The sequence below is a fragment of the Nannospalax galili genome, unplaced genomic scaffold (genome assembly GCF_000622305.1).
Source record: "Nannospalax galili isolate Female #2095 unplaced genomic scaffold, S.galili_v1.0 scaffold39, whole genome shotgun sequence".
Classification (NCBI taxonomy): domain Eukaryota; kingdom Metazoa; phylum Chordata; class Mammalia; order Rodentia; family Spalacidae; genus Nannospalax; species Nannospalax galili.
The window spans coordinates 3307174-3323288 of record NW_008346683.1 but is presented as its reverse complement, the minus strand read 5'-3'; the positions used below and the strand labels follow the sequence as shown (position 1 = coordinate 3323288).

Genomic DNA, 16115 nt, shown 5'->3' with positions numbered 1-16115 from the left:
CCAAGGCCTATTATGTCAGGCTGAGCCATGTACCAACCCCACCCATACCCTTATCTTTAATCTTTACAATTACCCTTCGGGAAAGCTTGTCTGTGTCTTGCTCCACAGCTGAGGAATGAGACATTTAGAGGTTGGACTTGCCTGGGGTCACATAACTGAAAGGGAAAGCTGGGGCCAGAATCCACAGCATCCAGGCAGTCTGGCTGTAGGCAGTCCTCCAAGCTTACCTCCCTCCCCACTGGTGATGGCAGGGAAAGCTGTGTTCTGAGAATGGGGTCAGTTCAGGAAGCTACTTTGACTCCCCCACCAGAAAGCAAGGCATCTTAGAGGCCAGGTTTTGCAGGTCCCATGTTGGGTTTGTAATGCCAGGCCATGTTACTTGTTACCACTTTCCCTGAGATAAAATACTAGACATTCAGTAAATTTGAATTTTAGTTTATCTTTATTTTATATTTTTAATTTTATGTGTATGAGTGTATTGCCTCGTATGTAGGTAAATGCACTCTTGTTGTGCAATGCTCGCAGAAGTCAGAAGAGGGCATCAGATCCCCTGGAACTGGAGCCACAGATGGTTGTTAGCCACCTAGGTGCCTGGAATTTAACCAGGTCCTCTGCAATAGCAGTCAGTGCTCTTAATCACTGAGCTATCTCTCCGGCCCCAGTAAATTTGAATTTTAAATGAACAGCAAATGATTTAATTTAAATGAACAGAAAATAACTGTTGCACAGGGTAGACTCATACTCATTTATTAAATATTGACTTGGTATCCTGTATTCTTATTTACTAACTCTGACAGCCCTGGGACATAGCTAATCTTTATAGTGAACTTGATGGGATTTAGAATTACCACGGAAACACACCTCTGGGTATATCTGTGAAGGCATTTCCACGGTTTTAACTGAGGAGAAAAAATTCACCCTGAATATGGACAGCACCATCCCATGGGCTGGGGTCCCAGACCAAATAAAAAGGAGAAAGCAAACCAGGCACCAGCACTCATTTCTTTCTGCTTCCTGACTGTGGATGTCATGTGACCAGCTGTCTTCCATACCATAATGGCCTAGAACCTTAAAGTGTGAGCCAAAATGAACCCTCCCTTACTTTGCTCCCTGTCAGGTATTTAGTCACACCAACAGTAACTAGCACATCTACCCAGAAGTCATTGCTAATTACGTAGACTCTGAGATCATACTTTCTGCCCCACCCTCAGGTGGCACAGATAGAAGCAGAATGTCTTGATTACTCTTAGGCCACTGTAAGCCCTTAGAGAGACATCCCAAGATGCCCTGTGGTCCTCATGCCTTTGACCAAAGCTGCCAGGAGCACTCTGACCTGTAAGATGGAGGCTGGAGTCCTTGAGTTACCAGCTGGGATGAAGCAGGGGGCCTGAAGAATACCAAAGAAGCACCAGGTTCTCTTCCTGAACCTTCCCTTAGGAAATAGCAGCGCTTTGTCTGTGAAGGGCCTCAGAGATGATGACTCGGTGGTTAGAAGCACTGGCTGTTCTTTGAGAACCCAGGTTTGGTTCCCAGCACCCAAATGGTGGCTAACAGCACAGCCATTCATAACTCCAGTTCCGGGGGATTTTATGTCCTCTTTGGCCTCTGTGGGCATTGCATGACATGGGTGCACTTACATACATGCAGGCAAAACATCCATACACATAAAATCAAAATAAATAAATAAATTAAATGAATAAATAAAAGAATGTGTATTCATTCATTAAATATTCATCTCACTGATCTTTAAAAAAAATTTTTTTTATGTGTATGAGTGTAGTGCTTGCATGTGTGTAAGTGCACTTCTGTCATGCTATGCCCAAGGAGGTCAGAAGAGGGTGTTGGATTCCCCTGGAACTGGAGTTACACTGGTTGTTAGCTGCCATGTGGGTGCTGGGAACTGAACCTGGGTCCTCTACAAGAGCAGCCAGTGCTCTTAACCGCTAAGCCATGTCTCCAGCCCCCACCTCACTGATCTTACCATGTGCTAGGCCCTGTGTTCAAAACTCCAAAGACATGGTTACCCAGGTGAGACAGAAACTATATTGGAAATACAAGACTGAAACACAGGTGGAGAAATGGCACATGCTGAAAACTTCCTGTGAAAGAGAGGACCAAGGTATTCTTACTGGGGGCCTCATGACAGCCCCTGGAGACCAGACAGGCAGGGGAAGTGACAGTGCTACAATCCACTACACACAAGGAAACTGAGGCTCACCAGCAAGTTGGCAAAGAGCACAAGGGTGGTGAGGGGTAGAGCGGTAACTTCCAGCTGCCACTTCTCAGTGCCAAGCTCTCTAGATTCTTTTCATCCCCTTTTCCAGTTTAATTTTCTTAGAAAAACATGTCTGACACGTGTCCTTGGAAATCACATCTTTAACGTCAAAAGAAGGAAAAGGCCTTGCCTGAGCTCTCTTGGTGCTTTAAAGAGAGGAAAAAATTCTCCATGCATCCAAGGGCAATTTCTATAAACGGTTCCCTTTGCCAGTCTGAAACCAGGAGAGTTTGGCTGGCTGCAAGAACGCCCTTTCTTCCTGGCACCCTTACACTCTGCTGCTCAGAGGCCTCCAGCAGGGTGAGGCCGCCTGGCTGGGGTGGGGCACTTTCCTCTGGGGTGAGGTCACTGGACTCATGTGCTTGGCCGCTGCAGTGTAACATGGAGTCCTGCCACCCATTCTTTTATTGCTGTCAGATGCTAGGGCCCTGTTCACTTGTGGCTCAGGAGGGCGTGTGCTTCAGGTCCAGCAAGAGCACAGAGATGCCCGGGCTGGTCTTGGGATGCCCTGAGCCAGAGCCCAGATGCCAGTAGAACCTGCTTTGATGGAGGGCACAGAGCCTCAAGCTTCCTTATTTACAGAATGAGAACAGTATTAGCACTCACACAGTGATTAGGAGGACTAAGTTGGAGAGTGGATGAAGATCATTTAGCACAATACCTGGTAAAGTAATATTCAACTTGACAGACTCTAGAATCACCTGGGAGTTGGGCGCCAGACATGCCTGTGGGGAATTGGCTTGATCATTAATTGATATAGGAAGAACCATCTGAATTGTGGGTGGGACCATTCCCTGGTCAGGGGATCCTGGACTGTATAAAGCAGAGAATGTGAGCTGAGCACTAGCACACATTGCTCACTGTTCCCAAATATGGATTCAACGTGAGCAGCTCCCTCGAGTGCCTGCCGCTGTGACCCTCCTGCCGTTGGACTGTAACCTGGAGCTGTGAGGAGAAATAAACCCTTCCTTCCTTAAGTTTCTTTTGTCAGAGCATTATATCACAGCAACAGGAAAAGAAACTAAGACTGGGCATAAATGCTGACCATGAAGCAATGAGGACATGACCAGGTCCCTATAGAGATCGTTCCATCTGCACTTTCCAGCATTTCCCTCATGTCAACCATGGAAGCCCTGGGAGTAAGGGTGGTTCCGGTTCCCCTCCCAGCCTAGCCACTGTCGTTTGGCTTCCTTGAACAGATACAGGGATCCTGTGTTCTGCTTCCTCATCTAGAAAACAGCCCCCTGGGACATGCTGGTAATCGATAGTATGTTGGCAAAACCCACCCTCCTCCCCAGTTCTCTGGACCAGCAACACAATCCCTGACTGACAGTGCCTGCAACTTACACTGTGTAACTGCTCCCACATGGGCCAGTGTGGCTTTCTATCAGATTGAGAAGGGGGTGAGGGCAAATGGGATTTACATCACCAAGGTCATTCCTAGGTTTTCTTGTCAGCCTCCCAACCTCGTCACAACCAATAACATTTTGCCCTCCAGATCCTACTTCCGTCATTACATGTTTCCTATTTCATGTTACCTATCCTGCCCTAGGCTCAGGGACACAATGACACTATTTAGAACTAGGTGAGTTGTGGGTGGTGAAGGAGACACAGAAAACCATCTTGGGCTTGTTGAACCTAGAAGTGTACTAGGCACCTGTCTAGGTGAGGTCTGACAGCCTCTAGGCTCTGTGGACAGTGGCTGAGGAGTGCTTCCAACCCAGGACACCCTTTTCATTTGTCTTGAACTAACAAAAGAATCAAAACCTCAGGAAAGGGGAGGAATAAACAAGGTAAAGGCAAGTCAACCTTGAGATGGAACAGCAGGAATTCTCAGAACAAGGTCACAGTCAAGGGAGCAGAGCAACGGCCACTGGGAAGGGGAGGGGCTGGGTCAAAGGCTTAGCTTCTCCTACCTCCCTCAGTGACCCTCCTTCTCCTCTTGACCCCTGAGAGGGGAACCTGTAAGCAGCGATACCCCCAATCCCATATGGTCTTTAAATTTTTTTAATTGTGTCGTATGCTTTGATTTTGAAAGTCAAACCTGGATAGTAAAACATCTTCTTCCCCTTGTTTTTGTATGCACATATGTGGGTGTGAAGGCTAATCCTGGGTGTCAACTTGACTGGATCTGGGATTAACTGAAATGAGAGAGATCTTCTTGATTGGATCATCTAAATCTAGAAGACACACCCTAAATGTGGGTGTTACCTTCTGATGGCAGCCCATATAAAAGGCCAAGGCAGAGGAGAACACCTGGCTTCTTGCTGCTTGCCTTCTCTCTTGCTGGTGAGTTTGTCTTGTTGCTGTAGACTAAAGACTAGCTGATCTTGTGGAATTCGTCAGACCTTCAGTGCCAGATTGGGACTACTGAGACATCCAGCCTCATGGACTGAGCAACTATGGATTCTCAGCCTCTCCAGTGTGGTGCAGCCATTGTTGGACTACTCGGACAGTAGTAAGTAGTAAGTAAGTAAGTAGTAAGAAAGTAGTAAGTAGTAAGTAGCTAAGCTGATAAATCTCTATACATATATATTCATTCTACTGGTTCTGTTTCTTTGGAGAACCCTAATACAGTGGGTGAAGGGAGAGAGGTGCATGTTCATGCGTGTGCATGTACATGTGCAGTGTCCATGTCTGTAGAGGCCAGAGGTCAACCTCAGGTGTCATTCCTCAGGTCTTATCTACCTTATTTTGAGAAAGAGTCTCTCACTGAAACTGGAACCTGGAACCTGCTAAGTAGGTTAGACTAGACAGCCAGCAAGCCCCAGGGATCCTCCTTTCTCCACCTCCTCAGTGCTGGGAATATAAGTGTGTACCAACACATCTGCCTTTTTATGGGGTGCTGGGGACTGAACTCAGGACCTCAGGCTGTCATGCCAGGCACTTTACTGACTAAGCTATCTCCTTAACCTCTCCTCTTCCTTTTCAAAATAATCTCAGATATTCACTTTTCAGTGATTCTGCCATTCTGATAAAGAGCCAAGACTATACCAATGAATATTAAAACTGGGAATCCTTCCACTATGTGTTTGGTGCTCCTGACCCCTAAGGTAAGGTAGTTTCAGGCTCAGAATGCATTGCACGTTACCCTCACTGACTAAGAACTTGGTGTCCACTGGGCTTTAGGATTATGAAGATGAATAAGAAGTAGGATTTGCTCTTAAGGAAGACACGATTACAATACAGTGTGAAGTATGCCTTAAGTTCCACCAGGGAGGTAGTGATCGGCATTGGTGACACATTTGTAAGCTCCTAAGAATGAATGGAAATTGGTCAGGAGACCATGATAGGGAAGAGCACTCCAAGAGTGCTAATGTGAGATGTGGTTGGGAGCCACAACTTGTTCCTCAAGCAGGAAGTAGCACTGCAGACACACACACAGAGGGAGAGCACGTGGCTATGCCTGTGAACTTGAACTCTAGGAGAGTGATGCGTCATCAAAGGTCTGTAAAGGGGGACGCATGGGGAAGGGGAGGGAGGAGGCAATGAAAGCTGATTTGTTTCCAAAGCACTATGGTGCTAGGATGGAAGGTAACCAGGAGGAGGGGTCACTACTGGAAGCCTGAAGCCAGGGAAGTGGCTGGAAGATTCTAGGCAAGGAGCCGGTGTAGAGGCAACAGGTCTAAAGGAAACCAAGCTATAAATTCATTCATTTGATCACTCCTTACCTGTTGCTGTCAACACTGACTGCTCTGCCCCTTCCCAGGGGACAGACCAGCCACCAAGCCAGACCTTCAGAGGGATGGACAGAGATGTTCCTAGAGACCTTTGCCTTGGCCAGGCTCACCCCCAAGGGGCTGCATCTTAAAATGCTCTGCCACACATCTGCCTATCAACGATGGCTTTGGGACTTCCATTTCTCATCAGAAATGCAAGGTACTAGAGACCTGATCAGATCGATATGTCTAGGGACAGCATGGGCCTCAGATACAGACTTGTTGTCCAACTATCTTCTAAATGTTTCTGTTTACACCAGCAGACCATGGCTACTTCCAGCCTCCTGGTTAGTGCAAAGACTTCTGACAAAGTGCTGAAAACAAGCAACTGATGAGCACTCGGCCCTAAAGGGACATCTATAGTACACTTTCTAAAGGGACATCTATAGTACCCTTTCTAAAGGGACATCTATAGTACCCTTTCTAAAGGGACATCTATAGTACACTTTCTCCCAAGGCCCAGGGAGCATCACAAACAAGAGGGCAGAAAGAATTTAAGAACAGGATGATGGGGAGGAGTAACATGAAACACTGTCATCCAGATACGACATTGCCTTTGCAATGTTCATACCAGCTATGAACACCCACAGGACTGGGCCTTCCAACACTCCATCATGGATGGAGGAGGTGCCCACTAAGCTCCAGCCCTTCCTGAGGAGCTAATGACTGTTAACCGTTGTGGGAGGAGGGGCTGCCATTTTCTTTAAGGGTGTGGGGAACTAGGTGGGAAGAAGGGGTTCAGGGGGAAAGGAAGGGGGATAACAGAGAGTAATGTGGTATCTGAAAAGAAACCATATTATATAATATATATGAGAGAGTCAAAAAATGAAAGAAAATGCAAAGCCCTTTCCCCAGGACTGGTCAGTTCTCCAGTGGAATGGGGCCCACCGTATTCAAAGAATTTGCCAGCTAGACTCCTAGGAGAAGGGGTGTTGGGTTCCCACGATGCCTTCTGCTTGCAAAAGAAACCTCATATTACAGATCAGCCCAGAACCAGGAGGGAAAGACAGAGCAAGGATGAGTCTGAGAAGGGTCAGAAAGGGAGCAGCACTGTCCCTGTGGGGGGGACGTGGGCTCACTCTCAGCCCTGACGGTAAGTAGATGGTTTCCCTTCTCCTTATCATCTCAAAAGGGAAGAAAGGGGCTGCGGGAGCTGGTTTCTTTCCTTTTAACAACTTCCTTGTCTCTTGGACACAATGCAGAAGAATTGGGGAGGAAGCTGACCAGAAAGAAGGCAGCTGGCTCTGCTAAGACTATCCAGAGACAGTGGGGCTAGCCTGCCACCTACTGGCGGCTTTTGGTACCCAGGGAAAGGCTTGTTTTGAGAATTTTGCAGCCAGGATTAAGATTCTTCTGGTGTCTATGTGCTATTTGTTTTTGAAAGAGGGTCTCGCTATGTAGCCAAGTCTAGCCTTGAACTCACAAACCTCCCACCTCAGCCTCCCGAGTGCTGTGATTACGGACATGCACCAGCACAACCAGCAAGCTTGAGATTCTCATGCACTCAGTAGACATCAAATTTGGAGATACTTGGAAATGCACTGAGTTGCTGCAAGGTTAGGAATTCATGAAGATTCTAGAATGGATTTCAAAGGAGAAACTGACAGATGCAAGTGTCTGTTGCAAACATTCAATGGTACAGAGTCTTGGTTTCTTCTCCCGTTTTACCATGGAAGGGCAAAAGAGTACCAGAAACACCATTGTTCTAAAGACCTAATTAAAGTGTGGGCAAATATGATTAAATATACCAAGAGAGACTCTGCAGGCCAACATTGTGTCTCCTGGAAGTGAGCAGCACCTAAGATTTATATACTGGTCACTCCTGTGGATTAAAGCGACTGAGGACTCAAGCCAAAATTTAAATGTTACTTGGCTGGGGGCCACTTGCTGAATTCCAACCTCATTCACTGTGTCCCTCCATGGCCACACACTATATGGGCAAACACAGAATGGTAAGATCTGAGTCAGTTACCCAGGGGCTAAGCAGGCCCAAATGGCAACAGGAAACGTGACACGATGCGATGAATCCTGTCCATTTTGCACAGTACTGGGCATGAAAATATTACACAAGAATGCCTAAGAGGGGCTGCTGTCATGACTAATGTTTCACAGAAAGGGCGACAGTCCTCTGAGGTATTATGAATATATACTTGAATAGTACTTGGTGTGCCGGGCACATACTGAACTTTTTTACATTAACTTAGTTGTTAGCCTACTTCAATTCTCTTTATGAAATAGGTACTACATTTAGGCATAGCAACTTACAGAAGTCATAAGCTGCTATGGGGTACAGACAGGATATGAACTCAGTGTAATTACGATGTTTTATTCCGACACCTTGCACTGTGTACCTCCATCATTAAAACTCCACTTCCAAATAGGAAGCAATTTTCTTAACAAATAGCTGAGCCAGAGATAAAACAGCTCGGAGAATAGGGAGAAATGTCAGGTTAGGGGCTAGAGAGAGAGTTCATTGAATAAAGGGCTTGTCTCAAAAGCCTGAGGACTGGAGTTCAGATCCTCAGAATCCACATAAAAGGCATGGCAGCTTCCAGCCCTCTGGAAGTAGAAACAGGGAATCCCCAGGAACAAGCTGATCATCAAAGCTAGCAGGAATCTTCAAAGTCTGGGAAGACTGAGAGACTCTGCCTCAATAAATAAAGTGGAGAGTGATCAAGCAAGATGCTTAATGTCAAGTTCAGGCTTCCATACACACATGCAAACTTGAACATATGCAACTAAACACACATATTCACACATGCACTCATATACATGAGAACATACACAAATGTGCACGCACACACACACACTACACATATACACTTGTAAAAAAATGTCAGTTAAAAAGAAACAGCAGACCTCAAGGCTCCAGCCAGGGAAGAGCACCTGGAGGTAACACCTTCGCAGATATCAAGCCTTAAGTGCAGCACCCAGGGCTGAGCTTTACATCTGCGCACAAAGAGGCAAGCAAGGCTACAGGACAAGTGCCTTTGAGAAACAGCAGTATAGAAGATGACTCAGACAAGGCCATTTCCAGGCTGCGTGTGGTGGCTCACACCTGGAGCCCCAGCATTGACAGAGAGAAGCAGGAGAATCACTCATGAGTTCAAGTCCAGCCTGGGCCACAAAATGAGGCTCTTCTTAATAAATAAATAAGTCACTTCTTATTAGAAAAGTGAGGCTTGCCATCCTAAATTGGCTGAACATATTTTAAGGTCACTGAATATTGAGACTGCATCATGAAAAATATGCAGTCCCCTACTCTAAAGCAGAGAGCAGAAGCTCAGTCACACCGTCCTGGCTTGTCTTTTCTGGGGATGCTGGTTGCCTCCAATGTGCCAGCTTTTGGAGATGCACACACGAAACTTTGTCTTTCAATGTGGCATGTGGATCGACTGTCGGTACTGTTCTGCTTTTCATACAGACATCCATCCCTCTACCCTGGCTACCCTGGATACAGGGTTTCCATGTCACTGAATTTGAATTGATATCTTAAGCTGCAAATTCTGTCTCTAACTGGACGAACAGTTCTTGTCACCTCCCAAGATCACAATGTTGGGGTAGAGACCTATTCCTCAGGGGCAATCCTATCTGAGCACCACACCTGAGCCCGAGCTGCACCTTGCACTGACCTGGTACTCCGTCACCTCTTAACTGACCACTGCAGGGAGCTTGGGTCAGTGCTGGGTCTCTGCTTTTAGAACTCACTGTCTGGAAGAGACCGGGAAGCTGGTCACTCCTGTCCAAGTTAGGTGTAAGAAGTCAGGCTCAGGAGCCAGCCTGCCAACAGTTCAAGGAAGAAACAGGCTGCAGGGTCAGGCGTTCTGTTCCCAAGGGTCTGGGATAAGAACCATGGGCTTGTGTTGATTCTTTCACTTTCATAAGAATCTCATTTTGGCGAGGAGGAGAAAGTGCCTGACACTGGGAGAGGATGATCTGGCAAACGCTGCCACAGGTACTTAAGGCTCCTCTTTCCAGAACGCTTATAAGGGCCGTGTGCCATGTATTTGAGTATTTTATAACATTCCTGGTGGGCAACACCCGTATCAAATACTTTTAAATGTCTGCGGCACTCGGAACAACACACAGAAGGAAATGATCTAGGCTTGGACCCTCCCTCTCCTCTACAACACTTTCAGGTTTTGTTTGTTTGAGAGCTGTGGATTTGCAGTTTGCAGGTGAGGTCTCTGTAGGTGTAAAGCTCTTCGAGAACACACACACACACACACACACACACACACACACACACACACACACACGAGTTGTTATTTGCTGAAAGTTAACTTCCTCCCCCCTCATCCAGTCTCAGAAACACAGGAGCCTTTTAGAGCTCTCCTCTGTTCCCTCCTCCAAGGAGGTAAGACAGCCCCATCCCAGCTCTGCCCCCGAAGGTGGTGGCACCACAGATCCTCCTTACCAGTCTGTGTGGGCGTCATCAATCACCAACAAGATCCTGGGTCTCTGAACCACAGGTGTGGTGGGAGCTGGGGCCTCCATCAGCCCCGACGGGGCCTGCGGGGTTTGCTTCATGGCACTGGAGAAGGAGCTGAACAGGCTAGATCCTGGGGAAGAGAAGGAAGCAGCCAAGGGCTGGGGGTGCCTCCGCTCAGTGGCCGGGGATGCAGGGGAGCTGGTAGAGCTCTCTGGGCGCTGCAGGTCCGCCATGTAGCCATTGGGCAGGTTGGCCACGAAGCTGCTGTCTGACAGACGTCTCCGGAGGAAATTCATGATTGTGACGGATGGGGATGGTTCAGTCCCCTCAGATGTGTCTAGGTGAGGCTCAGAGCACAGGGTGCCAGCTACCGGAAGTGGGAGGCTTGGGGTTAGAGAAGCTCAGAGGTTCCACACCACCAGAAAGAAGGCTTCAGCAGACTTTGCGTAGCTGTTGGAAACAAGCCAGCAAGCACATTAGGGAGACCAACCTCCTCCCTTGTAAGAGCAAACAGATAATGCACATTCCCCATCCACTGCTGGTGGCTCTGAATTGGGACACCCTTTGGAAAAGGAATTGGTAATATGTATTAAAAAGCATACCATTTTAATCAACAATTTCCGTTTTCTGTAATTCTATCCTAAGGAGAGACTCTAACTTACAGGAAAAAGAACTTAATGCACAAATGTATTTACCGCAGCCTTATTGACACTGGTAAAATACTAGGAAGAGGCTGATCATTCAGCCATAGGATAACACTGTCACTCAGCAAATCTTTTGTGGCCATCAAAAAATGGGGTTCTGGGTGTGGGGCTGGGGAGATGGCTCAGCAGTTAAGAGCACTTGCTGCTCTTACAGAGGACCCGTTAGGTTCCCAGAACCCACAATGGACAGCTCACAACCACCTGTGACTCCTGCCAGGGATTCTGATCCCTTCTTAGCACTCTATGGACATCTTCTCTCACACATGCACAACCCCCTCCCACACACACATAAATAGATGATTAAAAATAAAACACATCTTTTTAAAAAAATATTTTTATTGAGTTTTGTGGGTTTGATATAATACATCTTAATCATATTTAGCCCCAAGCCCCACTGCACTTCCCCTATAGCCCACCCACAGGACTTCAGGCATTTTGTGATCTACATTAAGGCCTATCAAGTCAAGTTTGTGTACCCAGATGTTTCTTTTTTTGAGAATTTTTATTGAGCTTTTTAAATTTCATAAAACATTTCCCACTCAAATACAGACGCCCTCCCCCATCCATGCCTCCTCCTATACCCCCACTGAACCCTATGCACTCTGCCATACATGCTGAGTCCTATTCACTTAGGTGTTTATACTCAAGTGTCCTTTGGCGTAAATGTGTCCACTGGAGTCGTTAGCCCATCCAGTGGTCGTATGTAAGTCATACTCTCCCTTACCCAGCAACAATCAGTCTTAAATAGTTCTCAATCTAGTGCTGGCCCACCACCTATTTCTCACCTCCCCTTTGGGCCCTTGTTTAATTGAGCTGATATGGGTCCCACAGTCAACGCCACCACTGCCACAGGCTCACATGAGCAAGCCTCCAGTGGCCTGGAAGCCTCCACCTCCCTGTGTTCATGAACCAGCCCTGGCTCTTACAATCTTTCAAAACGATGGAACACTTCACGGATTTATGTGTCATCCTTGCGCAGGGGCCATGATAATCTTCTCTATATCATTCCAATTTTAGTGTATGTGCTGCCGAAGTGAGCACCCCAGATGTCCCTCGATGTGAGTTCATCCACTAAGGCCTGTTCAGCCTGTCTAGCATCACTCCTATGAAGATCAACTCTCCCTCACCCAGCAGTAATCAGCTGCCAATAGTTTCTCACCAAAGTTGTGGCCTGCTGCCCATTTCCCCAGTTCTATACTGGTTTTTGTCTGATTGAGTTTGCACAGGTTCTGAACATGCTGTCACCATTACTGTGAGTTCATATGAACAAGTTTCCAGGAGCCTAGAAGACTCTGTTTCCTTATGGTCATGTGCCTCCTCCCCGGCTCTTACGATCTTTCTGTTCCCTCTTCCAAAATGATCCCTTCCATGACACAAATAGGCTGAAAGAATTCATGTCCACCAAACCAACCCTACCGAGAGTTCTCGAAGCAATACAAATGACTGAAGAAAGGAATAACTATAATGAAGAGGCAACAGAAAATACATCTTTTTTTAAAAGGGTCTAGAAAAAGCCATTTTAGTGACAGAACAAAATTTCATGCTGTAATATTAAATTAAATTAAATACATCAAGTCTGTGCCTGGTGGTACATGCCAATAATCCCAGCTATTTTGGAGCTAGAGATGGGCAGATCAACAGTTCAAAGCCTGTCTGGGCTCTAGTGAGTTCAAGGTCACTCTGAATAACAGTGAAAAACTACCTCAAAATAAAATAAGTAATTTAAAGGGCTGAGCTGTAGCTCAGTGGTAGAACAAAGTAGTATCTAGGAAGCTCTGGGTTGGCTCCTCAGCACTACAAAAAGAAAAAATAAATGAAAAACTCTGAATATAAAATTGCACACAGAATAACTACGGTCATATATAAAGGTAACAAAACTTTGAAATTAGAAATAAGTCACAGCAGCAATTATGTGTTGGTAACAGTATCTGACCTTTTCCCTTTCATTTGTATTTTCCAGATTTTCTCAAATGCAAATTGCTACAGATTGAAATGAATCCCTAGTGGGAAGGGACATGGACCTGAGGCCTTCCCAAGGTAGTTACAGTTCAGCCAGTGTTGGTGGGAATATTTTTCAGGATGGGAACAAAGCTCTTACGAGAGACACCTCTCCGTACCATGTGAGGACACAGATAAGACACAGCCATCTGTAAGCCAGAAAGGGGATACTTGCCAGACCCCACTATACTGCCTTCTCTCAGACTTGCAGACTCTGGAACTATGAGAAAATAAATTCCTGTTGTTTAATCCACACAGTCCATGGCAATTTGCTATAAGTGGAACAGACATACCACACACGTACACCTTTGCACACACATATGTGTATACATATATGTATATATAATCATGAATGCTTTTCTGAACAGAATGTTTCTTGAAAAACTTTTTGTTACATTTATTAAATTGATTTTGTGTGCGTGTGTGTGTGTGTGTGTGTGTGTGTGTGTGTATGCACGTGTACCATGGCATGTGTGTGCAAGTCAGAGGACAACTTGCAGGTATCAGTTCTCTCTTTCTACTACATGGGACCCAGAGACTGAACTCAGGTCATGTGGTTTGACCTCAGGTCCCTTTATAGGCTGAGCCATCTCACTGGCCCAAGAATGAAGTTGCCTTTATTTTTTTAAAATTTCATTATTTAAGATCAAAATATCCCACTGAGAACAATGACTATTTAAACCATAGAACTAGAACATATATTTTTGTACTTTATTATTGTAAAATTTACTTAGAGTAAAATGCAAAGTCCTTCCCAGTACAGTCCTTTGAGTTTCGTTAAATGCATACGGTGGTATAGGATTTATCTAGTTCTATCACCTCAAAGTCCTTTTCTACCCCCTTCCGGTCAGTACACACCTCCTCAAAACAAGGAAAGACCTCCAATAGGACACCTTTTATTATTTTTACCTGTGTTTGAACTTCATATAAATGGCGTCACATATATTATTTGTTTATTACTGACTGCTTTTCATTAATATAATGGTTCTGAGAATCGTCTATGTTGCACCTACCAATAATCAGTCATTCTAGTTTTTGTTTACCAAGTAACATGTCACTGGATGGCTAAAGCCCAAACTATGGGCTATGGTTGGTTTGTTTGACGGATTGGTTTTTTGTTTCCTCTTCTCTTTCTTTTTTCTTTCTTTCTTTCCTCCTCCTCCTCCCCCTTACTAGGAGCTACACTCAGGCATCCTAGGCCAATTCTGTACCACTGAGCTATACCCAAGCTTCTACATTGTTTTTAAAAATAAAGATGCTTAAATATATCTCCGAAGCTTCCCCTAAACTGCTAGGGAGTCAGGGTACACAGCCCTGGGCTGAAAGCCTGATATCTGTGATTAAGGAAATACAACGGACCCCTACTGGAATATCAGCCCACCCCTCCTTTATGGGACCTAGCTAATCTTCCCAGAAGTATGGACTGCTGGGCAGCCATATCTCTGCCCTACCTATACCTCCTCCTCCTCTTCCTTTTTCAGATAGGATCGCCTGAGGCTGGCCTCAAACTCACTATGTAGCCGAGGATGGCCACAAACTTCTGACTTTGCTGCCTCTACCTCCCAAGTGCTGGGATTATAGGTATGTACTACGCCCAGTTTATACAGTACTGGGGATAGAACCCCAGGCTTCATGCATACTAGGTAAGCATTCTACCAACTGAGCTACATTCCCAGTCCCACAAATTGCTTTCCGTTCCCTTGTTGATGGATAATTAAACTATTTCTGGCTTTGGCGTATTATTAGAATTGCTACAAGTATTTTGTGGACATAGATGATGAATGAATGCAAAGATAGACTAAGAGCTCAATCTTTACTATGGGAAATATCTAAGATGTAACTTGTTAGGTCATACATTAAGTACATGCTTGACTTAAGAAACTATCCAAAAGTTTCCCAGTGGCTGCGCTATTTCTCACGTTCTGTTTGAGAACATTTGTCCCACATCCTGACCAACACGGACTTATCATTTTATCTTAGTCATTTTTTTGTGGGAAACTGTTTTCTTTTATAAATAGGAATCCAATCTCTTGGAGCTGGAGAGATGGCTCAGTGCTTAAGAGTGCTTACTGCTTTTACAGAGAACCTGAGTTTAACTCCTAGCACCCATGTGGGGTGGCCCACAGTTGCCTGTAACTCCAGCTTTAGGGGCTCTGATGCCCTATTCTGGCCTCCACAGGCACCTCCACACATGTGGCACACTTACACAGAGACATATAAGACATAAAATAAAAAATAAATTATTTTTAAAATTTATTATTTTTATTTTATGTGTTCGAGTATATTACCTACATGTATGTAAGTGTACCCGAGCCATGCAATGCCCTTGGAGGGTCAGAGGAGGATGTTAGATCCCCTGGAACTGGAGTTACTGAAGGTTGTTATCCACCATGTGGGTGCTGGGAACCAAACCTGGGTCCTCTGCAAGAGCAGCCAGTGCTCGTAACCACTGAGCCATCTCTCCAGTTCAAAGAGTAAATCAATTTTTCAAGAAAAATTTAACTTCTTTTATACCTCTATTTGCATTTCGTGTTTGCTTGTACCCTGGTTTTATGCAATTTCAAGCCATTTGACCACTTCACTTTAGTGTGAAACTTACTGGCACAAAATTGCTCAGATACTTTTTTAACTTTCTAATGGATCTTCATAATTCCTCATATTATTACTAATATTGGTAATTTTAATTCTTTTCTTTTCATTTTGATTGCAGTCTTGACTTGCAGTCTTTTCAATTTTCTCCTTTTTTTTTTCTTTTGATCTTTTTGAGACAGGGTCTCCCTGAAGCCCCAGCTGTCCTGGAACTCACTATGTAGACCAGGCTGGCCTTGAACTCACAGAGATCCGCCTGCCTCTGCCTGAGTGCTGGGATTAAAGGCGTGCACCACCACGCCCGGCCATCCTTTGTTTTTAATTTCACTTATTTCTGTCCTTTTTACTTTCTTTCGTCCCCTTACTTTTGGTTTGTTTATTTCTCTTCTATTTTCTAG

At 45.3% G+C, this 16115-nt stretch overlaps 1 protein-coding gene and 1 non-coding gene across 2 annotated transcripts in view; both read right to left on the bottom strand.

Moving 5' to 3' along the window:
- The window catches only part of LOC115066769 (synapsin-3-like), a 174755-nt gene that overhangs the window by 116520 nt on the left and 42120 nt on the right, over positions 1 to 16115 (bottom strand). The window contains exon 2 of the mRNA XM_029568344.1: positions 10412 to 10876. Within this exon, the coding sequence (XP_029424204.1) occupies positions 10412 to 10722 (311 nt within the window). The 5' untranslated portion in view covers positions 10723 to 10876. The remainder of the gene's footprint in view (positions 1 to 10411; positions 10877 to 16115) is intronic.
- On the bottom strand, positions 12065 to 12171 carry LOC115072051. Its single transcript, XR_003851111.1, has one exon. It is a non-coding gene; the product is annotated as a U6 spliceosomal RNA (small nuclear RNA).